The 26,615-nt window shown below is 38.9% G+C and overlaps 3 protein-coding genes across 9 annotated transcripts; 1 reads left to right on the top strand and 2 right to left on the bottom strand.

Annotated features, from left to right (window-relative positions):
• Positions 1-990: 990 nt before the first annotated feature.
• On the bottom strand, positions 991-10,036 carry LOC113664734 (protein FAM124A). Of its 5 annotated transcripts, none has more exons than XM_089182040.1 (2): positions 9,911-10,036; positions 991-2,278 (listed from the first exon to the last, which is right to left on the bottom strand). In XM_089182040.1, exon 2 carries the CDS (start codon positions 2,260-2,262, stop codon positions 1,204-1,206), a length of 1,059 nt encoding a protein of 352 aa, XP_089038166.1. In that variant the 5' UTR covers positions 2,263-2,278; positions 9,911-10,036; the 3' UTR covers positions 991-1,203. The 5 variants fall into 5 exon arrangements, with proteins under 5 accessions (XP_089038166.1, XP_089038167.1, XP_089038169.1 ...); XM_089182041.1 differs by lacking the exon at positions 9,911-10,036 and adding an exon at positions 8,486-8,677; XM_089182043.1 differs by lacking the exon at positions 9,911-10,036 and adding an exon at positions 7,102-7,272.
• Positions 4,993-26,518, top strand: LOC113664737 (sterol O-acyltransferase 1). Of its 3 annotated transcripts, none has more exons than XM_089182037.1 (17): positions 4,993-5,290; positions 12,725-12,784; positions 14,099-14,521; positions 14,912-15,130; positions 15,899-15,969; positions 16,220-16,332; positions 18,844-18,894; positions 19,077-19,184; positions 19,679-19,949; positions 20,424-20,499; positions 21,068-21,239; positions 22,099-22,236; positions 22,759-22,894; positions 23,345-23,443; positions 24,504-24,633; positions 25,125-25,279; positions 25,856-26,518. In XM_089182037.1, exons 5-17 carry the CDS (start codon positions 15,928-15,930, stop codon positions 25,928-25,930), a joined length of 1,566 nt encoding a protein of 521 aa, XP_089038163.1. In that variant the 5' UTR covers positions 4,993-5,290; positions 12,725-12,784; positions 14,099-14,521; positions 14,912-15,130; positions 15,899-15,927; the 3' UTR covers positions 25,931-26,518. The 3 variants fall into 3 exon arrangements, with proteins under 3 accessions (XP_089038163.1, XP_089038164.1, XP_089038162.1); XM_089182038.1 differs by lacking the exon at positions 4,993-5,290 and adding an exon at positions 11,409-11,646; XM_089182036.1 differs by lacking the exons at positions 4,993-5,290; positions 12,725-12,784; positions 14,099-14,521; positions 14,912-15,130 and adding an exon at positions 15,683-15,814.
• On the bottom strand, positions 11,041-14,956 carry LOC113664738 (creatine kinase B-type). Its single transcript, XM_027180364.2, has 6 exons — positions 14,564-14,956; positions 13,420-13,784; positions 12,893-13,293; positions 12,699-12,753; positions 12,017-12,087; positions 11,041-11,521 (listed from the first exon to the last, which is right to left on the bottom strand). The coding sequence occupies exons 1-6, from the start codon at positions 14,782-14,784 to the stop codon at positions 11,372-11,374; spliced, it is 1,263 nt and encodes a 420-aa protein (XP_027036165.2). The 5' UTR covers positions 14,785-14,956; the 3' UTR covers positions 11,041-11,371.
• Positions 26,519-26,615: the final 97 nt, after the last annotated feature.

Consider the following 26,615-nt stretch of genomic DNA (forward strand, 5'->3'; position numbering starts at 1 on the left):
TTGAGTGGTAAGTCGACTAGCGCGCGCCAGGGTTAACACTGAGCCAGCGTGCGCTAGGGTTACGGCCAGCGCGTGCTAGGGAACTGAGCCAGCACAAGCTGAGGTTAATTCGTGCGACCAGCGTTTAACTAGGCCAGAAGTAAAAGTAAATTGTTACAGTTTTTGATTTGATACTTGTTTTGTACCTTTCAGGCAGCTGCCTTATAGTCATACACACAAATTAATCAACTGGACAATGGCATACAACCGCGAGTTCCGTACTTTCTTTTTGAGTCTGTGATCTCCCATTATTTTTAAGTAAAATAAATCGTTAGGATATGATTCTCATTTCAGAGCGAAGGGCTAACGCTCGAAACGTCAGCTTTGAAACTCTTCATGGTGGCCAATTTATGTTATCAACTCAGATGATAATACCAAATTCCTTTGTTATACTCTCCCACCGACGCAGCGCCATAGTTTCTTCAGAAACTTACCCCCTTTATTCATTTAGGATCAGTATCATTTTGTCACTATACTATCTACGATCGAATCAGCAAAGTTACGTCGCCTTAACAACCAATCAGATGGAACTGAACCGAAGACCAATCGCAGCTTGGTCAGACATGTTTTCTCGCATTTGAGGCAGTTTGCTCAAACCTCACTTAATTTTAATTCATATCTAGTTACCAACTGACTCTTCTGGTATTCTTTGTTGTTCTGCGTTGTTCGTTTAATAACATCGTTAGTAATCACAATTCTATGAAACGAAACTTTCATCTCTTCCAGGGTAGAGATCGGTCATCATTTATAGCCTAAAAGGGGGACGGGAGGGATTTTGAAGGATTTTTATTGCGTCACAATAAAATTTATTTGATCCATCCATAACTCTCTTCAATCTTCTTACGATCTTCCCCCATTGATTGATTTTAGTATTATGGAAATGAATGTTAGTGTTTGAATTAAAAGGAAACTTTGAACAATTTGGGTACAAGTTCCGCTACAAATTTATCACCAAACCTTTTAATGTGTTCTCCTTGATTCTTGCAAAATGGCTTCCATGCTGCTCGTTCGATGACAGCTGCGCTGGTCAGTTCCTAAGAGTTTTTATGTCAATGCAGCAAGCTGTTTTGATTATATGTTCGATCATTTTTATTGTCTTTTTTATTTTTTTAGGTTTCTCATGCACTAAGTCTAAGTGTCTTGTTTTACTCTTGGCACCTAAACCTAAAAAGAATCTTTATCTTCATCTTCATTTCTTGTCGTCACACTTTCACAGCCACTTTCGCACGAGAAACTCGAACAGCTCGTGTCACTGCACATTTCCCAAGACGAATCTTCACTGGCTGTCTCGCTCCACCGTCCACTGTCGGACGCTTCTGTTGACTGTCCTGCGACACCCACCTCAAAAACATTATTCTCGTCACGTGACAGAAGAATCACGTTACCGTCAGGATCACGAGTCAGCCACGTGTTTTCCCCGTTTCGAGTCAGCACGAGTCGAAGTTTCTGTTTGACATATAGCACACTGCGGATGTTGAATTTAAGCGCGCTGAGCCTTGATGCGTGGGGTTGCAGACATGGCGAATACTTCAAGGATAGTTTTATTTCAAGGCCCGGTTGAGAGTACAGATCAAAAGAGCAGAATCCTGGTTTACTTGCACTAGTTTCACACCCTGTCAATATGCTATAAAATTCTTTCATTTTCTCAAAATTGTTCACGAAAATGTTAAACCTGAGTTGCTCGTTTCCGTAATGCACCGAACAGACAGTCCACAGAGGAAGGTCTGGAGACGACCCGTAATAATCTTGGCGAGCGACAGTGCGCATGTCCATAGGGTTGGCCAATTCAATCTTATGATGGAAGCCCCAAGGGGGAGACTGCAGGTAGCCTTTTGCAAATCCTGCGTTCAGCTGATACTTTGACTCCTCGCGCAAAAACAGCACAACGCTTAGTGATTGCGTGTTTAGTTGTTCCTTAGCCAAATGACTCTCGTTACCTCTCCCTTTTAGGTCGTCTTGTTCAAACCGCGTGACAAACGAATTTTCATCGCTTTCTTCGATGTGAAGCAGCTGAAATGTGGGATCAATCCATTGGAGTAAGGGACCGTAAAGAGACTTTAATTTCGGCACCTCATCTCGAGGGAGCCTTATTTCCAAGGTGCAAATATAAGGGTCCCTTTCGCGCCAGTGAACTCCAGGCTCAGTAGCACCGTGATCCTGTCTTTCATAAGTTTGTGCCACATTGGGTTCACTTTCTACTTCATCTTCGTCATACCAAGGCATATTTGAGACTCTTAAACTGAAAACGAGAGAGAGAGCGCAAATAAATGCTGTGATTGAACCAAGCTTATAAGTTTTAGTGCATCTGAAAGTACGTTAACTTATAGTTTATTTCACACCTTCGAGAGAAATTTAAAAGCCCATGATCACGGTAACTTAAATAAAAACTTCAGGCCCCGACAAATTTTGAACCCAAACCTTTCAGATACCGGCTGATAATAAAAGTTGATAAAACCTAAGCCATGCACGAAGCCGTATACTGTTACCAGTTATCAACTACTCACCAAAGTGGAGGTGGCTAGTGGCGGATATTTGCCGAGTTGTGAAGCGGCGCGGTAAATATCCACCGCTTGTCACCGAGACTGTTGTGAATAGCTGTTTTAGCACATTCGAAAACACCGACTTAATATAGCACAAGAAGAAGATCTTATCTCGTCATTCATTCCGGCAATGATTACAATATTTTTAAGCGCAAATTCTGCGCGCGAGTTGCTCGGAGGTGGATAGCAAAAGATATTCGGAGTTTGAGTAGCCAATCAGAGTGCGCCTTCAACGTTATCCACTGTTTTACTATATGCTATCTATCTGCCAGCCTGCGTGTCTATGTATGAACATTTCAAAACCATGATACATTTAATGTGTTAAATTTTAGTCCATACGAATATTGTGTGAATATCTTTTAATTGTTTTTACGAAGACCATTTCACTTATTTTTGTTCCACAGTTTTAAATGATTAAGTAATCTTAGCCTTTTATACAGTAAGGAGAGAAGTTCTTAACAATGAGAGTATTCTTATATTCAAGAAAAATTACGGTACAAAGAAGCCGCTTTCTCGTCTTTGCGTGAAGCTTTTACGCAATTAGAAACGAAATTACTTTCCCTGAATATTCCTCTCTCGCCATCAGCTATCTGACTAAAATTTTCAGGCTCCAAAGATTCTCGCGACCACAAAATAAATCCTCTGCATGTGCACGTGCGTACTTTTAAGCGCGTTCAGTTGAGGGAAAAAATTAAGGAAATTTCAACACGGAAAAAGAACAACAAAAAACTTCATTTTCAAGATAGTATGAATACTTCGAAGACTAGATAAACACTAGCAACGCAATGACAAAATAAACGATAGGAGACGCTAAGAGTTGCAATACACGAAAGGAAACTGTCAAACTTGAAGAAGAAGCTAACACAAATTTACGATAATTAATACCGAGACAAAGGAGGGCTTCACAGCAAACGAAAAAGAGGAATTTGACCTCCTTGCCTACTTTCTCTTTTATCTTGCTTAAGTCCAAAACTCCCATTGTTGTGGCCGGCGTCTCAGTTCTTTGTAAACAGTAATTAAAATCAATGTTTGTCTTTCGTTATCTCACCATTAAGTAAAATATTTCCTTATGTGATTCTAGAATTAACAAAGAAACCTTCAATGGATCTTTCAAAAATAAAAACCTGGAAACAATGGATACAAGAGTTTCATCTTCAACGCGAGCAAGTCATAAACATCCTACGATTAGTGATTTTTTGAGAAATTTTGAAATGTTTAGCGCTGATGCAAGGGATAAAGCGAAATACCGTGAGATACTTGACTGAAGAACCTCTTGACATATGCACACTTACTTGAGCATTAACTTTCCTCAGTCTAAGCAAATTGGCGAGAAACTCCAAGAATTTTTCCCACATTGGTATATAACCAACATGAACCAAAGATCTCCTTGCCCTGAAGAAACTAATTATAACTGAACTGGTTGTCGATACAAGTAATCTCCTCAACCACTTGTCTACTGAGTACCTTCCAATTGGCACGAGTTGGAGATCGTAATTATAAGAGCAGAGCTCTCCATATCAAGTGGTGAAACAACAGTAATTCTAGAACGTTTCTTACCAATATACAAAGAGATACTGTAACGTCGCCTCGTTTCTTCAAAGTGGATTTAGTATTCTTAACGACTCGATTAAAACGATCTCGTTTTATTTGCTACACACTTGCCGGCAGTGCAAGCTTGCACGTGTGTCTGTTACGGTACGTGAAAAATCGTACTGTGTAAACAAAACCGGGACCTATTCGCCCATCAAACAAACAGGAAGTTTCAAATCTTGAGAATTATTATTTGAAAAAACCGGAAGTTCCAACCCTAACTTCGCCTAATATTCGAATAATAACGAAAGCTCCTTTTTCGAGCTTTTCACGAAATATTTCCTAACATGGATGGTATTTAGTTTAAGATGTCCGTAATCGATCACTGCCAAGTGAAAGATAATTTTCGCAAAAGATAATTTTCTCTCATTAATGCTTGTCTGTACCCAGGAGAGTATTAGCTAGCTGTTATTAAAAGCTGACAAAATAAAGATAAGACGAGGTATGACACTCGAAGTCGCTCCATCTGAAGAAAGTTTAGATAACTCCGTTAAAAAAACGTGATATGCAATACTCAACCTACAGATAGTGTGACTTTCTTACTGAAAACCGAATGTAGTAGTAGGTTATACAACTGCAATCTCAAAGGCACCGAGGTCCTCTAATTTTTATTAAGCATTTTCAGAAGGCAGTTTTGACTCTCTGAGAGTAGATGTTGCTTACTTTACAGTCGGAAATTTTGCAAGCCAGGGCATAATCCACCAGAAATTTGCATAGGCAGCCAATATACACTGCCTTAAAACGTGTCAATCTTCGGAACCGTTGATAACCATTAATTACAACTTAACTCCCCATAGTTCGCATTTAAAGGGTGGCTAGAAAGAGACGGTCACAAGGTCTTGCCTGAGATCTTGGCCATATTTTGAGACTCGTGACACACGAGTGCGAATTTTTAATCCCCGCAGTTTAAGTAAACAACTTTTGAAATTAAGAAAAAAAAAAGGGTTAAACCGACGGCTTTACAAAGACAGAGTTTGAACACCCTCAAGTGGATTGGAACCTAAGAACTTCCGATTGACGCCCGGTAGTTTGCATCGCTGACAACTGATCGTGGACCACCGCAAGCTAGACCTCTGTACCAAGCTCATAGCTGACATGAATTCTGTATACCCCTACAACAGGTAATGTCGAAATCGTTGCGTGTATAAATACCTTTTTTATATGGATAAACGAGTGCGACTGTTCCTTCAGTGGTCGAGAATGCGGTTTCCTTGTGTCAGGTAACACATCCGCTATGAAACACAGGAATGACGCGACTCGTCATCCCTCAAGTGAACTCTCCAGATCAGTATAAATTGAGTTTAGCCTTTTTTTTCGTAAACATGGTGTTTCATCGATCACTCATTAAATTTCGCGAAACAAATGGAAAATAACGGTGGTGGAAACTTTAAGGGGATCTGAGGTCTCAGTAGTCTCGGTTCTGCCTCACAAAGAGGAATCAGAGTTCATCACTCTTGATACTAAGTAAAAACAGTTGTTCCCCAAATTCAGAGAGGACTTACAAAACATAGTTGAAAGTGAAATACTGCTTACCCAAAACGCTTTCGACAGGAGACTCTAAACTAGCTTTTTAGCAGGTTTTCAACTTGCCGTAATCCAGTTGTCATTCTGTTCATTCAATCCAAGCGTAACCATCACTGACCAAAGTCAACCCAGTTTTGGAGAGGACTTTGGCATTGCATTTTGTATTGAACACTTTTTCTTGCGCTATTTTGGTAATTTGAATCTCGAATTACGGTATTACTAAATTCTCCGAACCTGCTGGATGCCGTTTTAGTTTTAGCATTTTGGAGTGTGCTAAAGTTTATCCGCCAAGTCCTCCACCGTTTTTCAAGTGTTCTCCAGTTTCCAATTGTTTCAGAAACAGGCTGAAATCGAAAATTACCTAACAAATTCTTATAATTACCATTTCCGTGTTATCTGCTCTAAACTTAACAAACAGAGTAGTGGTTTCGGCATGACATCGATTTTTGACTCGGTATTGAAGTGTTGCGGTATTTTGGCACTTTTTTTTTGTTGCAATCACAGGCGGCCCAAGCTCCAGCTGTGAGATGATCATCTTGCGCAATAACAGTCATGGCGGAATTATAAGAGTTTGTATGGGCATATTTACGACCGCTCTAAGGAATAAAAAATACGTCAAATTCTCAAAAAAAAAAAACCTCACCTTATTTCCACAGTGTGTCGCTTGTTATCTGACCGCTTACTTTGATGAAAAGAGCCCATTTAAGCAAGTTGTTTATTTCGAGGTTTTCAACGTACAACGTTCTTATGAACGTTGAAAACCTCGAAATGGACAACTCGCTAATATGCGTTCTTTTCATCAAAGTAAGCGGTCATATAACAAGCGATACGCTGTGAAAGTAAGGTGAGGTATTTTTTTTGAGAATGTGACGTATTATTTTATACCTTAGAGCGGTCGTAAATATTCCCATACAAACTCTTATAATTCCGCCATGACTGTTATTGCGCAAGATGATCATCTCACAGCTGGAGCTTGGGCCGCCTGTGGTTGCAATATTGTGGTAATTGCCGAATTTTTTGCGATATTGCGGTGTTCGGAACCCTTAATACTCCCCTTTTTGGAGTCAACAGTGTTGAAAATTGAGCTTGATTTCAGTTAGTCTCCCGCTGTTGGCATAGCTTCTCTTCGTGCGAGCCGTGTGCATGTTGGTCTTGTTGCAAAATGATCGAAGATGAGCTCGAATTTGTCATGAAATTCATAATTTTTGAAGCGCTTTTTCAACAGTACCTAAGAACTTTTAACAAAATTCAAATCGATGACAATTTGGAGGCACAGAAGTCTGGTTAACTTTCGATCGCCTCATGACCCTTCGTAATAACAAAACAAAAACAAAACTTTGCCCTACTTGATTAATATAAACGTTGTAGAGAGGTTAAGAAGTTACTAAAATTAAAAAGACAGCTTTACCTCTCTGTCCTTTACCGTGTTAAATTAATCCAGCGTGTTCGCATTTTTGTTCCCTTCTGTAAAGCTTGAGTTATCGATAACATCGCTCAGGAAAGTTTGTGGCCTAATTTGAATTGTAAAACTACATTTATCGCATTGCAACTATCCAGAATGTTGAGACAATAAACAAAATTGAATGAAGTAAATGCAAAACAAACAATAATAGATATCTCGACATCAAGATAGAATTTTTAACTTCATTGTTCCTAAACCCAACAAGGCGTCTTTGTTAATTCTTCCGATACCAAGTCACCTCTGTTACAAGGATAATTTTTGCGAGATAGTTTTCTGATTATACAAACGCGGTAGCATAAAATTTTATTCGATACCGAGGTTAAACGTTTTAATTTGCCTACTTGATAATAAATGGATTGGTTATTTTTCCAAAGCGAAAAAGTTCGTTTTCGTCAAACCTTGTGTTTAAAAGTTAGTTACTGAGATGTTACAAAGGTGTCTGCAACAGGCATGCACTTTACGATGTCATAGGTGAGGAAATGGAGTGAGGGGGGGAGGGGGGGGGGGAGAGGAAAGGATCCAAAGATCAAGACCAGCTCTGGTGAAGAACTTTACATTATTTATCCCCTGGGGGGAAGGGGTCGGAAGTTTTGGTTGAATCAAATTAAAATTTACCTGCAGGTAAGCTGATCCCCTCTCGGTTCCTTCTATGAACCTTGTGATCCCCCACAAAATCCTTCAAGCCGCCCTCCCTCCCTCCCCCCGCTCCTCCTTAGGACTCGAAAAATTTAGATCTGTCCTCGAAATGTTATTTTAAGCATCTATTCAGCTTCAAAATTCACAGTCTAAGCAAGCTGTTGTCTATAAAACTAAGTTCCGTGAGTATTTCCGTTGAAGAATTCTTCAACTATGTCAAATAGCCAAGGAATGACATTTGCTTCTCAATAAGTCAACTTCTTGGTAAGCATAATAGAATTACCACAAAAAAAAAGCTTGAGACACGAGTTTCAAGAATATTAGAATGCTTAATTCGAAGGAAGGTCAGAACTAAGAATCCTCGATTTCCTGGTCTTGTAGTAAAGAATTGAACTTGTAAATGCTTTCTTTGCATAAATGGTCAATCACTGATTTTTCTTACTAGTTGGCGCCTAGAGAACATAAAAATCCCTTGTTGGTGCTGATGATGTTTGGATGATGTTCAAAAACTTTGTCTGTGACGACAATACGCGTCTTAACCTATGATTTTTACAAGGTTTTAATTTTTTTGTTGCTAGATCAACCTGTTGAATCTAAGAATGACCACAAAAAATCGGAATTTGCAAATGTTCTGTCAGATGAGCTTATGCTTTACAAGCGTGGGAACGTGTATATTCTTGAAAACTCCACTCACCGCTTCCTTCTAGAAGCAAATCAAAGGCATTGACTCGCACTGCCCTTTGTTGCACAGGTGTTTATGTTTCATCCCAGAATCTCTTCTCGTTTTGCATCATCATGATAACATCCATAATGACAACATCCTACAGAATTTGCTTTGGACGATTGTGATAGTTATGTTACACTGACAATCAACAACAGTATAGTTATACTGAAAACAATACTTACTCATGTCAGACTGGATGACAAGTTCAAGTGTAATTCAAGTTGTGATCAGAAAAATGAAAATCCCTACGGAATTTGTCAGCCTTCCGTAAAAATAGGAAAAAAACCGTGGTAATCTTTGCGATAAAACGAGAGGTCTGTCGATACTACTTGTCAGGGCAGATTTTTTTGCAAATGAAAGCCTGTCTCGACTTCTATTGCAGGGCAATGCCACTTTCCTACTCTTTCCATCAGATTATATAACGATGTTCTAAACGAGTAAGGGACTTAAGTGCTACGTACCGATATCTAGAATCGACAGGGTTCAATTGCGTTCCGTAGTGAACCTCAACGCACGAACAAGCATTCGGGCTTATTCAGGATCTTGTTTGTGAAATTTAACCGTCATCAGACAAATTAGAAGCTTACGGTGAGACTTCGAAAATCTCTCTCTTTAAAAAAAAAAAAAGGAACCAGTTTAATCAGTGCGGATTGTATAGATGCCTATTCCAACATTCATACAAAATTCCATGTAAATTAAGCGTTTTTGAGAAGTTTTCTGTGTCCTTTGCGTTGCAACCGATAGCACTTACATATAGCAAAAGTGTTCGTGTATAAGAAATCTTTCCAAGTTTACGACTCCTCCAAAAAAAGGCTGATAACAGAAAGATATGTTTCAGCCCATGCGTCTTAACCGGATTTAAAGTTTAAAGCAAACAATTCAATCTAAACTGATCAGTATCCCTCCTTCCACTCCTTCCTTTCCTAATCCGAGTGGTTCTGTCTTTTTGACAAATACAGGTCTTTCAGTTGAATGAGGAGGGGAGAGAAACTACGAGTAAATTTGACCAACGCTATTAACTAAGTGCGGGAAATTCAGCTTCACATTTTGAACAGTCATAACAGAAAAATAGATCCCTCTTATTACAGCATAGAAACAAGGAGGTCGTAAGGCAAAGAACGAAACTGCCAGAAGTTCTTGTCTTTTTAAGCAGTTTGTGTCTTTACTAGAATTAATAAGGCCGCACTTGGCAATGAGGATTATGCAAGAGGAAATAGATGTTATCAAGAAGGCCATTTTCAATTATTTTTTTTTGTGTGGCAGATGTCAGCTAAGATCAGCAAAACCAAAACAGCAAAAGTTTTCAATTCATGAACACAAATTTTAAATTGTTTTTACTTACTCAAAACGTGAAATAATTGTAATTCTGTGAAAAAACATCCTAATTTTCGTTACCTGAAATCGAACACCTTTCTTTCTCCGTTCCCGTCCACGCGCCGAGGTGTTTGAAAAACTCTTCCAGAAAAAGTCAGAACGAAAATGCAATATATTTAGGTTTCGTGATTAATAACTAAGTCCTCCTCAGCTGACAGTTACCATTGTACCCTCCAAGCCCGCAATTTTGTGAGGTTTTCATGTACAATGACAACTAATCTCTGAATTATTAGCCAGCGTCGGAAGACATGATTCCTAAATCAACAAAATGCATAATGTCCTCATTTTCCCGAAAGACTTAATGCGTGCAACATTTCGTGAATTTCATTTAGGATTAAGGTTTGTGTAAAGAATAATCTCATTGGATTCGAACAGGTAAATAAATAAGTTATGTCACGATCCATATGTTTACATTTGGCGGAACTTACTTCAAAAGCAATGACAGAAAATGCCTGAAATGAAATCCAATTCAATTACACTTGTGAGCCACTTAGGCGTTAAATGACTCCCTTGAAGTTTAACAAACAAAACCGGCATTTTAAGCAATGTCTTCTTTGGGCAGTGATTTTAGACGATCAAATATGACCCCGGTCAAAAAAATTCCTAATAAATGTTTTTTTTTTCCAGTGAAAGTATCCCAGTGTCAGTTATAAACCCTTCTCCAGACACTAGACACAACAATTATCGTTCAGGTAAAAAGAAGATGCTTTATAAAGCAGGTTTGTTAAGCAGTAGCTAAACCCAAAAGGGCGTCGTCGTGATCTTGAATAGAAGATAAACTTAAGAAAAAGCACCTACAGATATGCGTATTTCAAACGAATTTTTAACGTGTTACAGCTGTTTGACCGCTGTCTTCATTCGAAGACAATTTTTGAAAGGCCGATGTACTCCTTAGGATCTCAAACGCGGTAAACAACAAACTTTCTTTTATGGTTTTTGGAGTTAACATCTCCTTTCAGTACCTTCCTCAGAAGGCGGCAACATGTTTTTAAGACCTCGACTGCCTTTATTTGTTTTAAAATCAATTGGATCCTTCATCGTCTTCCATTCCGCCGTCCAACTCTGAACCGTTTAAGTCAGTTTTGGCTACTAGACGAGGGAGGTTAGGGTCAGGCCAAGCGATTGACAAATTTACCAATGCAGACGCAGACTTGAATAAAATATTCTTTATTTGACCTTATTTTGTAAAACTGTACTTAAATGAATGACCAAAGCATTTCTTTTTCTCCAAAGCAAATTGATACCCTGATCCAGAGTGAAAAGTTATTTATACTGTACGAACATTGTGTAATTGTAACCGTGAAAGGTCCGGGTACGAGACCAATGCTACACTATGTGATAAATTAAGAGCACGCAAAAAGTATTTCATCGAGTAAATCGAGTAAATTTTACAAGAAGGAAACATAAGGTGAAGCTTGATACAAAACAGTCTATAACGGTTCGGTTGTCGTCTATATATTTTATACAAAGCATTTAGATTATTTAGGATCCCAAAGTGTCAAATCTGATTGATTTTCCCACAGGAACCGGGGGGAGGGGTAAAGCATCTTCAATATCCTGTCCTTGTTCAAGCATGCGCTCTAGCTCTATAAGCCGTTTAACTGCATCACATAACTGCCGGATAGAATTCACCTAAGAAGAGAGAAAAAGATTGTTGAGAGGATGGCCAACTCTTAATTATTTATGGCTCTTGGTCAGCAAATAGGATGGTGAAAGAGGACAAGGAATCATACTGCGTTGGGACAAACAAATAGTCAGTAGGCATGATTTTCCGTCAAGTATTATTTGACCCGTTCTACTGAACAGGACTGATGTTTGCAAATAGTAACCGAGCGGGACCTAGGAGACACGGGTCAAAGATGATCGTTCCCAGGCTCATTCGGAGCAAAAATACAACCTTGCGAAAGAGATTTCCTTTGATGCCTGAATTCTTTTATCAGGCTTTACTCTGTGTCGTTGATTATTTCTTTAATTGTTCCTAACCTACGTTAACACCCAAGATTCGGAAACATTTAAGTCACTTTGAGTTTATTTATTTTTTTATTTTGAGTTTAACCTCTTGCGTAGGCCGACTTTCTTATTATTATCGAAGGGGATCGGTCAAACATTAGAGTGACATGAACTTACTTCAGACACACCCAGAGTTTGAGTGTTATGAAGATACATTATTCCAGCCAACATTTCTCCTTTCGAAAGGCCTGTGAAAATAAAAGAAGAGATTCACCTATGATTGGCCCAAAACGCAGTAAGGTGCTAAGGAAATATAAAATTGTCGGTGGTAGAACACAAATCTTAAAATAGCTACAGAAGGAATGTTTGTACGTAATTTTCTTGCTGCAATCTAGTTGTTAGGCTTAAGAGGTCACTCTTGCTTTGGAGACCGCGTGTAACCTGGAACCGGACCAGGAGAGAAATTACGATCTCTAAGGGTGCAAGAGAGAGAGAGAGAGAGAGAGAGAGAGAGCTAAGGAAATTTCTCGGAAAAACTGGGATTTTTCGCTGTAATTCTGTTACTTTTTGTGATAGAATTAAAGGAACTACGAACTAAGCTCAACTGTTCGACTAATAGATTAAGAACAATTGAAATCTTCCCCCAATTAAAAATTTCTTCAAGATTGAGTTGTTTTTCATGAGCGTTGTCGTAATTTTCCCGAGTGAGCCTGTGAAAGTTAATGACGGGCACTCTGTCTACGAATGCTACAAATATAGAGGCCTCCCTCTAAGATAGAGTCCAGACCCCTCCGAGTTCATAATGGTACTCAGTTACGACTGAGACTGAAAAAGAAAATAATGCCTTTCCCCTACTTACCAGTCCTCTTCTTTTCTAATTTGTAGGCTTTTAGTATCCATCGAAGTCTTGAATCCTTTGATAGGAGATTTAAAAGAAGATACATAGTAAGTCAAAATCTTCTTTGTAAACCAAAAAGCCAGTCCGACTGATCGAAAATATAATTCCTGCTTAAACAAAATGTGAGAAGTCAAAAGTCGCTGCATCTGACTTACCGTGGATAAGTGATGCAGTTTAACGCGAACTCTGACTTCGAGTGCAGTACCGAGATGGATTGGGTCCGACACTATGTAACCGAGGTGATCGTCCCAAATGAACTCTTCCCCAGACTTCTTTAGCTCTCGTTCAAACGCGGCCAGGCCTCGAACCAACTTATCGAACACCGCTTGAAGGTTCCCTCCTATATCAAAGCACCTAAACTGCAGGTGATCGTCTTGATTTACGAACACAAAAAAGGTGCAGTCCTTATTACAAAAGACACCACGTGACTCAGGCCAGTCTCGGGCACGCCCTGAGCACGTAATTACTGGTGACATGGGATGCGATGGCAGATTGAGAGAACCCCGCTTTGAGTCTGAAAATTCGGCAAGTAGCTTGTACTCACCAGCAAATTCACCTACAAAAAAAAAGAAAAATCGGAAGTTTCAGTCTAAGACGCCACAAGTTCTTGTCATTCTTTTTCTAAGGTTTTTAGGTTTCTAGGGAACCCACTGTGAGTGTCCTTCACCTCACCCCCACTCACCTCCCAGTCGCATGAGTACCGCGTAAATAAGGTCCTCAAGGATCCTTCTTGTGCTGCGGGAACACCCTGCCGGCAAAGCATAACCCCGTAGGGAGCGTCGAGCGTGCAGCCTGATAGACAGCACATAATCACTGTCCAGTTGTCCTTCGTCGATCTTATGACTGTCCATATCCCTTGGATGAAGATTCCTTTTTTTATGTCCATGGTACTCTTCGATTATAGCATCAAATAATGGTGCAAACACCTCGTATGAATGGCTGTCTCCCGCTATTATCCCGGATGCTCGTTGCCATGGAACCCCCAAATTGTCCACACCGACTTGAATAGCTTGGTCTAACGTGAAACCGAAGAGTGTTTCTTTGTGTCTGTTAAAACAATCAAAGTGAACAATGATAGACGATATATTATTTTCCGCTATTCGATGTTATTTTTGTACTTTCTAAAACTGAGCTCTACAGCATGCTTAATGCTTAAGAGCTCAGATTTTGAACCATAAAATTAAAGGTCTCACCGGGATGATGGCTTTTATGGTCAACAGTTAAAAATTTTGGCCATTTCACAGCTAGTGGCTAACCCCATTGACACCCTCTTAATTCAATAAACGCAAATTTATTGTCTTGTTTCTTCTTAAATGAAATATATCTTAATTAAAATTATTTTCTTTTTATATCAAATTTAGATTAAAACTTCCGCAAAGGACGAGGAAGCGGGAAGGAACGGAAGAATTTCAGTTTTCAATGAAATAAATCAGGACGAAAGACGAAGGGCTGACGCTCCACTCAGTTGATAAAACCAAATCATCTTGCAATATCCCCTATCGACGAAGCACCATAGTTTCTTTTAAAATTTACCTCTTTTATACCCGTGAGGAAACAAATCTTCATAGTTTCATATTCCTTTAAACAACTACCACTTCTCAGTTCAAATATTGTTAAATTGTTGTTTCTGTTTGTCATATACCAGTTATGAGAATCTAACACGTTATTTTTACAAAAACAATTTTCTTCACTATAGTCACTTCTCAGCCTTGCGATGTTTCGATTTCTTTAGTTGGAATTTCACATTAACGTTGTTAAATTGACCTTCCGGCCTAAACTTTAGGGTTAGTTCACGCCACTTTTCAGTCTCTGGTATACAAGCTTACCTTAACGACTCATACAAGTCTGGCGTGAGATGATTCGCCATTATGTTGTTGTGCAGGCGCAAATCAGGGAAATTTCCACGCGGAGGATATCTTTCATAACCGTGCTGTTTCCTGTCCCACGGTTTTTCACTGAAATACATCATGTGTACTTCCCGCGTAACATACACCCCGCAGCCCAAAGCTACGAGCCCGAGAAATCGACTGTTCGATAGAAAATCCATTCCTTTCCTTTCACTGTTTCATTGTGGAAGTCCTAGTAGTTTACGTTTTTGATATTTGTGCTTTGATTACTTCATTATCGCTTCAGACAATTCAATTAATACAACGTCATTTATACTGTCCAATTAGCGCCTGGATCGAACGCAGTGACGTGCGCCTCACCGGCCGTGACTCAGATCGCATCAGGGAAAAAGGGGGATTATAATACACACAGTAGATACGAGTGGTGGAGTAACGTTACAAAAGTGGCAAAGGTCTTCGCATCTGTCACTGCAACGACGCTACAACAGATCTTAAAGGAAGACCACATGCTAATACTGTATCTGTAGGAAATCTAAAACATAGCAGGTTAGTTTATCATTTTGACGTGTGTAGCCAAGGAAGCAACGAAAAATCTCCCTAGTAAAATCTCGATCGTTTTAAATTAATTTTAGGTATTGTCTCTTCTACATTTACATTGTGGGAACAAGGGAATCCCCTTAGTGTTCTTAGCAAACTACTGAAGTGTATATCTATAGTTCCTATGATTGCCAATAAACTGAAAATGGAACTGTCAGATTTTGCAGCTCTTTACTATCTCCAGATTTACTCGAGTCACTATTTTAAACAAAACGGTCTACCTTGTACACGCCAAGGCGTGTATAATGTATTTTGTCATAATAGGAAATTAAAAGAATTTCGTCTTCGCTTCCCACCATTTGCTTTTGGAAATAAACATTAGGCCATGATATTCATATTTTGACGTTTTCTTGGAATGCTTATATATTTCATGAGGATCTTAATGTGAGTGTTTGCCGTTCATTCACATCAAAGCCCTTATATTATTATTTCCGAGTTGTTATGTTTATAAATAAAACCTAACGTGACGAGACTAGTCCGAGGTTTCCTGATAAACTCATCGGTTTCTTGCGGTGCCTGGTCTCTAAGCTTTAGGCCGGTAGAAGGGGTCATGCCAATCGAAATCTTAGTGAACTGCAACAATGGCTTCGTCATCTAACCTACGGAGGAGGCAAACTCGTACTATGAATGGAGGTGATTTGCCTGTGATAAGCGAAACTAACTGCAGGCCAGGATTTGGTTCGGATACAAAGTATGATGATTTTTTTTTCTTTTCAGGCGCCAATTTCTTGGACAAGAAACACGAAATGGGTCGCGCACGAGCGCAAGAAGTTCGCCGACGTGCTGAGGTACATTTGTTCCGCAATTAAGGATTTAAAAAAAAAATCTAGCCTTATTGTGTTAGATGTTTTTGTTGTTGTTTTTAAAATGTGATGTATTCCTTTCTTTGACCACGCGTTGTAAATCTGAGAAACATAGACTTCATTCATTTTCCATATTTATAATTTTCCGTTTTGTTGCGTGAACGCACGTTATCTCAAATTTTCGTTGAATTTCCCGAAGTAATATTTTTAATTGAATTTTTTTCTCTCTTGTTAGCAATTGAGAACGGAATTGGTAGAACAGATTGATGGTCAACTCAATGAGTTACTCGATGACGTCCTCTACGATGTGGATAACTTGGAATCCGTCGTAGATCACTCGTTTGTTAGGTACGTTTGAATGAAGTGCTCTCAGCGTCCTAGGTTTTTTTTCCTTAAAAAGGAAAAAAGCGAGGAAACTGCTTCCTTTCGCCGGACTTTACAAACTATTTTCTTTCCTTATGACACAATTTCCATTAAAATAGATATCTTGTTGCGTCTGGAATTAGAACTTGTACTTTGCCCAATAGGAGGATAAAATTGGTGTTCATTGTGTAATTTCCTTGTTTAGGAGATCGCACGTGACAATGTAAACGTGTGTGTTTTAACAAGCAAACGGCCCCATGATGGTAGATTTAAACATACAGAAGAGTTTATGGAGCCACAGATTTACAAAGAATAACCACTATTTTATCAGGATTCCATTATTTCACTATTTTTATGTGTTGCATGTCAGTTACGCTCGACTTCTTTTGATTTGTTAGGCCCCAACATTTTTGCGTGAGAACAGCTGTTGAAACCCAGCTCGCCATCGATCACGAAACAGTTTGATGATGAAACATTTCTCGCCAAACGCTTTGTGCAAATCAATTATACTTTCGTTTTATTACTGGTGTGAAATTTTTCAGATAATTTTGACTCGAATAATTTCACATAATAAGGAGATACAGCTGTCAAAATCTGTTTTGTGATGGTAATGTTTAAATTGGAAGCTTTAGGGCATATCTATCAGAGACCTTAACTTGCCATTAACAGTACTTAACAGTCCTTAACTTGTCATTTCTGGTTGGTGGTTTAGGGACTTTTCAAGCACTTTAGATTGTCAGATGGACATATTACCAATATTTTATGCCGTTTTACAAATGAAATGTGTTTTACATTAATCAGGGTGAATGTTTGTGAACCAGACAATTTTAATCCATTAGCATTTAGTATTTGCTTGTGGCATCAACTGAGCCACCTTAGGTATCCTATTGTACCTCTGCGAAAATTGATGATGTATTTTCTAGAACAAATTTAGAATCACTTTAATTCTCACACTGACAAATTATTCCTGAGACAATTTTGAAACAAAAAGTGGGGCTCTTGTTCTCTTTGAACCTGTGAAAGCCAAGACACAACAAATTCCATGCATCATAGAAAGGTATTAACTCTACTTCCCAATGTGCATGAAAGAGATTTTCTCTTTGAAAGAAAAGGCATTCAGTAACATGACTTCCTTTGTCAGAAATAGATCAATCGTTGTGGATGAATATATCTGCTGGTCACAGGTTAATAAACAACAGGTTCAGTTTGCTAAAAAATAAAAGTTTTTACTTTTAACAACTAAGAATTTGGCTGTGAGAGGTCTCTTAACTGTTCAACCTTAATGAGTGGCCAAAACAGAATTTCTCCTTACAATATCAATACAATATCAAGAAGACGTTAAGTACTAAGAGCAAAGAAAAATATCAGCTGCATGATTGTTAGTTGACCCAATACCAAATTCTCTGAACTAACATCATAAGCATTGTATGGCAGACAGCAAGGAGAATTACCACTGAGATTGTGAGGGTGAGAGGGTTAACCCTTTCACTCCCAAGATCTGTTTAGTAATTCTCCTTACTATCTTCCATACAATTCTTATGATGTTAGTTCAGAGAATTTGGTATTGGATCAACTAATGATTGATATTCTTCTCTATTCTCATCACCTGCCTGCTTGATATTGTATTCATATTGTTAGGAGAAATTCTGTCTTGGTCACTTGTGGGAGTGAAAGTGATAACAAGTCATGTTTTGCAGTTTAGTGTTGATGAGAACTCAAACAGCAAGTTGTTATCTTTGGAGTCAGTTTGGTCGAAATAAAAATCCTCTATTTGCTTCTTATAGAATTAAGCAGATGTTTGAAACATGAAAATATGCATCTGACCTATGTTAAAACCACCTATGTTGTCATGCCATGCATAATCTCTTTATCTTGCGATTTAAATAATGCCTACTTCTCTTGTCTTTCAACATGTCATACTGTTGATAAATGTTATGTGTGGATAACTCACCCCCATTTAACTAAATAACAAGAATTATAGGGATGTAACCTTTGTTTCATAATTTGAGTATTTTATAATACAAAACAAAAGACATCACAATGGTTATTCTCAGTTTTTTTTCTAAGTTGTTCATCATGCTTTACCCTTTTTAAATGCTGAGCTTAACATAACTATTATGAGTATCATGGCAGACAACAACATGTGGACCCTCTGCTTATAGGAGGAATTTTAACCCATTACACCCTAACATCAGTATATGTATTCTCCATACTGTTCTCTAAACATTTTCTTAGGAGCTGACAAGGAGAATTTGTTGAACAATCAAAAGCTTCTTAATTGTTGATCGTTTCCTTCATTCTCATGACCCTATTGTGTGATTCAGGAGGGATTTGTAAGGAGAAATTAGATGCTAGTCACTTCTAATGGTTGAAGGGTTAAGTAAGGACATGAAATTGTCAGGTAAAGCTTGGAGCCCAGATTATTATCCTGAAATAAAATGTAACTATCAGTCAGAGTTGTATAAATATCAAATGTTTATTTATTTATTTTTTTAGAGACAAGCTGAATGGAAATAAAGTATTTGTGGCAAGACAGTCAATGTTGACGTAAGTTTGGCTGATTTTATGAACACTTTTTATCAGGTGAAACTGGCGGATTTTAATTTATCAGTGCTCTTGTGAGAGGCTGGCTTTCACAGCCTGATTTTTATGAGCATTTAACTTGATAAATATTTTTGAAAAGTCATACAATTCTTTATTCATAATCAATGGTCTTTTTTCTACACTAGGGAACTTCTTGAAGTTAACCATATCAAGACAATCTACAACATCTTTGTGGCCCTACTTGTCATGTTCATTATAAATACAGTGGTGTATGACTACATTGATTCAGGGAGGTGAGGAGTTTTGTTCTTTATTTATTTAGACCTAAAACACAACAAAGCAGACATAAATGGAAACATGATGGAACTTATTTCAGTTTAAGAGAATATCTCTGAAAAAGAATCCTGCACAGAGGCATTTATCAGTGGCCATTTCAATATTCTTTCAGGCAAGGCAGGGGAGAGGGGGGGAGGGGTGGGGGCATGTGCTCAAATCTCAAGAAGTTGAAGAGATGTAATGACAAGATTATTTGATAAGAGAAGTTGTATGTTAATCTCTTCAGGAAATTGAAGGTTTAAGAAAATAGATTTAAAATGCACTGCAGCTTGCTATAATATCCCTTTTCCTCAATGCTGCACAATCACAAAAAACACTAAGTGAAGTATATCGTACATAGATATAATGGTTTTCTAGAAAGTTGCAACTTCAGTGGAATGAGTCAACTATTTTATTACAATTTGTAGCACTGCATGGTTAGACACTTTTTTGTGCTTTATTTCATTTGCAGTCTTTCACTTGACCTCTCAATACTGAAATGGGCATTTGGTAAACCTTCGATAGTTGTCAGCTTGTGGCTCGTAATGAAGGTCATGGCACTCTCTGCATTTCCTCTTTTCATGGCTTGGCACACAAACCGCCATTCATGGCTGCCTCTACCAGACCTGGTCTGGCTTACTTTTTACATTATCTACATGACTGTATTTACAATACTCCCTGTCAAAGAAGTTTGCCAACAGGATCTTCCACCTGCCTCTTCAATTATCATCCTTGCAGAACAGGTATGAGCAGTAAGAAACAAGCCGCAGTCTTGCAAGAATTCCATAGAGTTTGTAATTCCCTTTGAGTTACAGAATTTCTGGGAGAGGGGGTGAGGGGAAATGGAGGGGTGGTGTGTCACAAGAGATTGAGTCACAACCCACCCCTGAGGGGTGCCACCCCAGTGTTGTGAGTCACTTCATGCTATAGAAACTAGGATAAGCTCTAGTCTTAACCTGTAACTCCCAGAAGTGATAAGCATGTAACTTCTCCCAATAAAATTCATACATTATCCATCAAACAGGTAACGAGAATACTTAAACTTATCGGGCAGAAGTGATTATCTTGATGTAAAACCAAATTCTTGTAACCAATTTACACGGAAATGTATAGCAGCCAATGGGGAGAAATGAAATTAGATCTTGGGAGTGAAAGGGTTGATGAGACTGTAGAGTTAATCCTTTTTTTTTTTTCATTTTCTTTTTTTGTGTCTTCAGATTCGCTTTATGCTCAAAGTGCATGCATTTGTCAGGGAAAATGCACATAAGGTTCTTTCCTACAAAAAGTCAAAAGGTAAATAAATATATTGTTAACCACAGTAGCACTTAAAGGCTTCATTTGATCAATATCCCACAAATATATTGTTAATTAATAGAATTATCAGTTCAGAGTCAATCCTACTCGTGAGAAATTGTCACCATTAAACTGTGGAGCTGGGGATTGATGTCAATCCACAGAATTAGTTTTCTCCCTCTTAATGAAACACTGTGAGGAGTTGTCACCTTCTGTGAAATGAAATAAATCTGCCAAGGAATCAAGTGGAGGTCTACTTATGGCTCCCACTTGATCAGTTTAACTGGGTATTTGAAAGTGTTAGGTCTTGTAGCTTGAATGGCAAAAATTGGTTCCTGCAAAATACAAACTTGCTAACTGGTGAGAGAAGACTCCTGCAAATTGTTCATGCTGAGTGAAAATTTGGTTTTAACAACTGAGTTGATGAATTAAATGTGAACTGGCTATGGTGATGAGTTTCAGTCTAAAGCTGATGTTTTGAGCGAGAGCCCTTTTGTGAGCACCACTTTTTTTTAGAAACCTACCCCCTTGGTATACAACATGTTACATTTGTTTGTTGCTCTTCAAGGGCTAAAGGAGATCTCAGAGTCATCTGCAGAAACAGATCAAGCTAATGAGGGAGATATTGATGATGCAAATGAAGACAGAGATGAGAAAGAAAAGCAGTCACTACCAGAGTTTGGACAATACCTGTACTTCTTGTTTTGCCCAACTCTCATCTACAGAGATCAGTACCCTATGTAAGTATCAAAAATTCAACAACTAATGCTTTACACCCCAACATCAATATTCACATTCTCTATACTCTACTCAGTACATTTCCTTTGGTACTGACCAAGAGAATTTGTTTAACAATCAGGATGGAGATCATTTTCTTTATTCTCATAATCTTAGTGAATTATTCAGCAGTACTGCTGTTGGGAGAATTTAGATGCTGGTCTCTTTGAGGAGTTAAGGGTAAAATGATGAGGCTTGCATTTTGGCAAATGACAGAGTTTCACCAGGACAAGTCCTCACGGGGGCAAGTGCCGTGTAGAACTATTGATTAACCCTTTTGCTCCCAAGATTGATCAACTTTTCCCTATAATATATCCATGCACAATCCAGCAAACGGGCAATGAGAATTCTCAAACTTATCTGGTAGAAGCTGTTGTCCTGATCTAGCACCAAATTCTCATAACTAATCTACAGGGATATGTTTAGTAACTGGAGGGGAGAATTAACAATCAGATCTGAGAGAGGGTTTACAAATGAATAATTGATAACTCGTTGGTAGGACTGATGGAGAATGTTTCGATGACTGCTGTAGTCTTTTCCAGAGAGAGTGAGGAGGTTCTTTTGGGGAGAATACAGGCTAATGTTACTTAAATCAAGCAGCTGTCCTCTAAAAGATGTCAGAACTCATCAAAATATTTATCATTAGTTCTCTTCATGCCATTAGTGGCACAGATGGCATACACAAGCTTTCTTCATAGCTCCTTAGAAGGCAACAAAGATTATGAGATAAATCAGTCTCTTTTTTCCCTGAGGGTATTCTATTAGATGCTTATGAAACAAAACTTAGAAAACTTCCTCAAACATATGGGATTATTTTCTCAGGACTCCTTGTATCAGATGGAATTATGTGGTATCCAATTCATTTCAAACCGTGGCCTGTATCTTCTACACGTACTACGTTTTTGCCCGTTTTTGTGTGCCCGTGTTCAGGAATATTGGAAAGGGACATTGGAGTTTTAAGTGAGTATGTTGCTGAATTTTAAGCCAGTTTGCAACACAGACAGTTAACATTGGAGGTTAAAAGTTGTAGACACATATTGTATTCTTACTTAGGGGCCACTTTCCTCCACTCCCAAAAAATGTTGATTTTTGTTTGCGTTGTGCGCATGAGCGCCCACCTCCCATCACTGTGGTCCAGGTTCGATTCCCAGACCTGGCGTCACATGTGGGTTTAGTTTGTTGTTGGTTTGCGTCTTTGCTCCAAGGGTTTTTCTCCGGGTCCTCTGGTTTTCCTCCTTCCACAAAAACCAACATTCCAAATTGCAATTCAACTTGGAAACAGTAAACAGGAAGAGCCACCCTCGTGGAGAGTCCACTGCTAAATCATCATTGTTATATTATTGTTATTATTGTCCAACCCAGGAACGCCACTCCAGCAGCAGCCTTTTCAAATTTTCCAATTTTTTGCAAATGTACGGCGGGAAACTTGAACCGTGTCTCACGTGAACTTTGATTTTTTTTTTTGTTGTTGTGTATTTTCAGACATTTCACGTTGTCAGTATTCAACTGTATGCTTCCCGGGACAATGGTTCTTGTTCTTGGTTTCTTTGCCATCCTTCATTCCTGGTTAAATGCCTTCGCGGAAATGACCAGGTTTGCTGACAGAATGTTTTACGAGGTGAGTAAAAATCACCTCATCGTTAGTGCAAACTGGAATGTAAACACTCTACACCCTAACATCAGTATGCATATTCTCCATACTGTTCTCCATACATCGCCTTTGTTACTAACCAGGAGAATTTGTATCCTGATCAAGAGCGTCCTTACATGGTAATCATGTTGTTTATTCATAAGACCCTAAGGTTTGAATCAAGGGCGTTGCTGTTTGGAGAAATTAAATACTACTTCGCCCGCGGTGGAGAAAAAGGGCTTGAGCACTGCGAGCCGTTGAGAGGTTTGCAGGGTCTAGCACCGATAATGAGGTCAGAGCCGCGGCAAACCTCTCCCCGGCTCGTCTCAAATCTTCCCGCAGGCGAAGAAACGCGCATCCTGCAGCGCTGATAAAGATAGTTTGCTAGCAAGCTAATGAATAGACGGCACAACTTGCCTCCTCGTGATTTTACAACAGGATTGGTGGAACTCTACCTCCTACGCTGACTACTACCGCACATGGAATGTTGTAGTGCATGATTGGCTGTACGCGTACATCTACAAGGACGTTTTGATGGTGAGCAGCATTATTAGTTACAATTTTGTAGTAATTAGACAGAGTTGATTGTGTATCGGTCAGCACAGCGGTCAATCGTCTGCACATGTGCAAACGTTGAAACCGCAATGAAGCAGCATCAACATAACATGGTGTTTGGAAACGTTTGAATTTTATGGCCGCGTTCAAAGCAGAATCGTAAATCAGCGGAAAACCCTTCACTGAATAAATTTGGTTTTGGACGTATCTCAAGTTTTCTTTTTCCAAGCTCTTGTTTACTTTTGTTTCCTTGAACTTTTCAATTTTTTTCCGTAAATTTTGCGTGCGCTGAGTGACTCCGGTTGTTTCCTTTAAGAAGTTGCGCGGGAAATTTGAGCGCGGCTAGTTGCATGCACGACGTTTCACCGCTGAAGACATTAGGGACCTTAAGCAGTCAGGACGGCAACGCCAAGGAAGACTTCGATTGAAAAATAAGTTTCTGCCTTTGATTAGAATTTTAAAAATGGCTGCATGTGTTAACCGTCTCATACGGCGCCACACCTCAACTTCAGCATAACGTATAAAAGAAGCGTTGTGTTCCAAATGGAAGTTAAAATAATTTGCCGTCGCGGTTTCGGTTCGCAGACGACGCAAATTGTGGTGATTTCACGTTGTTGTTTTGCATAGGACGGCTAAGAAATGTACAAAGTTTTAAAAAGCACGTGCTGAGCTATTGTTCTGTCAATTAGATCTTTTGTTTTTCCATTTCCTCGTTGCCATCGCCGTCGTGGTTTGCTGAAGGTCCCGATTGTCCGAGTGACCGACATCTCGACAACGCGAAGATTAACCAGAGAGTAACTTGTCCTTTAGTCTAGATTTCAATTTCAGTGAGAAGACTTGATATGATGCTACCGTACTCTAAGCGCCTTTTGAACTCTTTATTCCCGATGTGGTGTTATATCTCCCTGAGTACACTTCCCGCCCAAGTTATGACTCTTTTCGATCCCAAAGCTTCATAAAGTTTTGATATTTTTAAGAGAAATTTAATATTGGTATTAACTTGGCTCAGGCTAACAGATTGTTTTAATTTTGTTTCCTTCAGCTTATTAAGAACCGTCAAGTGGCAAGAGTGACCGTGTTTATCTTGTCCGCCATTGTTCATGAATATGTGTTGATGTTCTCTTTTCGCTTCTTCTTCCCAATTCTTCTCTTTATGTTTGGTGTCATAGGATGTAAGTGATTCATTTTTGTTGTGACTTTTATCTTTGCTTTCCTGAGGGAATGAAATTAATGTTCTGAGACGCTTCAATAAGTATTTGCTTACCATTACTACAGCATGCGACCAGTTTTGACTTCAAAGTTTTCGTTTTAAACGAAGACCTAGAGAACTAGACCTAGCTACGTCGTTGGATGGTATAAATAGATAATTTGATCGTAACGACTAAGTTGATAATGTAAAGTAGACATCTTAATGGGTTTTTTAAGCTGACGTTTCGAGCGTTAGCCCTCCGTCCTATTCCGCTCAGACGAAGGACTAACGCTCGAAACGTCAGCTTTGAAACTCTTCACAGTGGCCCATGTAGTTTATCAACTCAGTTGATAACTCTAAAATATCAGGTCACTCGTTAGATTTAGGTTTAAGCGTCTTTAATTAGGCTTCCTGGATCAGCAGGATTGGTAGTTAGTTAATAATATCGTTTTCCCATCCGCCTTTCAATTTCAGTGTCGTTTGTGTTCTTGAAACCAAAGAAACACGTCGAGAACATATCTCAGGCTTGGAACGTGTTTATGTGGATCACATTGATCATCGGCAATGGGCTGTTGATGTGCTTGTACAGTCAGGAATGGTTTGCCCACCGGAACTGCCCCAGTAAGAGTGTAAGTAGCCAAAAGTTACTGAACTTAAAATTGTTTTTTTTTTTGTCTTTTTCTTTATACGGTGGCTTATGACGGACACTCCGGCGAGGTTATTAACTTGCGATATCATCGCGCAGAATGCCACGACATACCCGAGACTTTTTAAGTCTTACCAGCGGTAAATTTGAAACTGAATTGACGGAATGCGCGCCACACAATAGGGAAAATGGTCTGAAAATCACAAGAGGGGTGCATGTTTTTCTTGTTTTCACTAAAATCGCTTTGAATAAACCACTTTTACTACATACCATATGGGGTGTAAATCGCGATAATTTGCGATCGTAACATATAGCTTTTTGGTCGCAAGTTACGTTATCAAAGTTAGTAACTTGCGACAGGAAAATCTAATGTTCCTCATGGGCCACTTTATTTAGGGAGCGACAGCAACCCAATATCAATAATGGGCTCCTGGGACAAGTCTTTGCCTTAATTTATACCAATAGCATTTATCTGACCCTGGCAGCTTAGAAGGGAACTGTTTTAGACAGGGCGTGATCATTTTAACACTCTTGACTTTTTAAATTTATCTCTTTCCAGAAATCGCTCCTGGATCAATTAACCCCTCGGTCTTGGAGTGAGGAGTGTCTAAAACTGTACCAGCACACTCAATAAAGAAAAATCATCTGCAAGACTTACTCATGCATCACATGTAACATACAGGAAAACAAATGACATGTCATGATCAAACGTAAAACCAATTCTTACCGACCGTTGTAAATTAAGAAAGAGGGCCTTTTAGTTTCACGGGAAAACTAAGTGAAGACTTTTATGTGACTTTGAACTGTTCTGATTGATTTGAATTGTCTGACTTCTGGACCCTTAAGAGTGACGAGCATCTAAGTTCTCCTTACAATGTCGCCCCTGAATCAAAGACTAAGGTAACGAGAATACAGGAAACGATCACCAATGAAAGATGCTTGTGAATGTTAAACCGGCAAATTCTCCTCGTCAGCACCTTAGTAAATTTTGGAGAACAGTACGAAGAATATTAATTTTGATTTTAGGTTGGAAAGGGTTAACCCAATCCTAGTTATTACCTTTACGGTTTTTAACGAAAAATTGAATTGGACGCTTTTAAAAGTTCGTCGGTTTTTGGGATTAATACTGAAGACAAATAGAAAACTTGACATGAAAGAAAAAATAATGGAACTGAGCACAAATCGTTGTCTCATCCATTAAAATAATATTTGTCACACAGTTTAAGGTTCGTCTGTTGTTTCGTTTCATTTGAAAAACGTACCAATAAAGCATTTCTCCATACAACATCAATACAATATCGAGCAGACAAGTTGGGGGC

This window comes from Pocillopora damicornis, chromosome 9 (assembly GCF_964200805.1).
Source record: "Pocillopora damicornis chromosome 9, jaPocDami1.2, whole genome shotgun sequence".
Classification (NCBI taxonomy): domain Eukaryota; kingdom Metazoa; phylum Cnidaria; class Anthozoa; order Scleractinia; family Pocilloporidae; genus Pocillopora; species Pocillopora damicornis.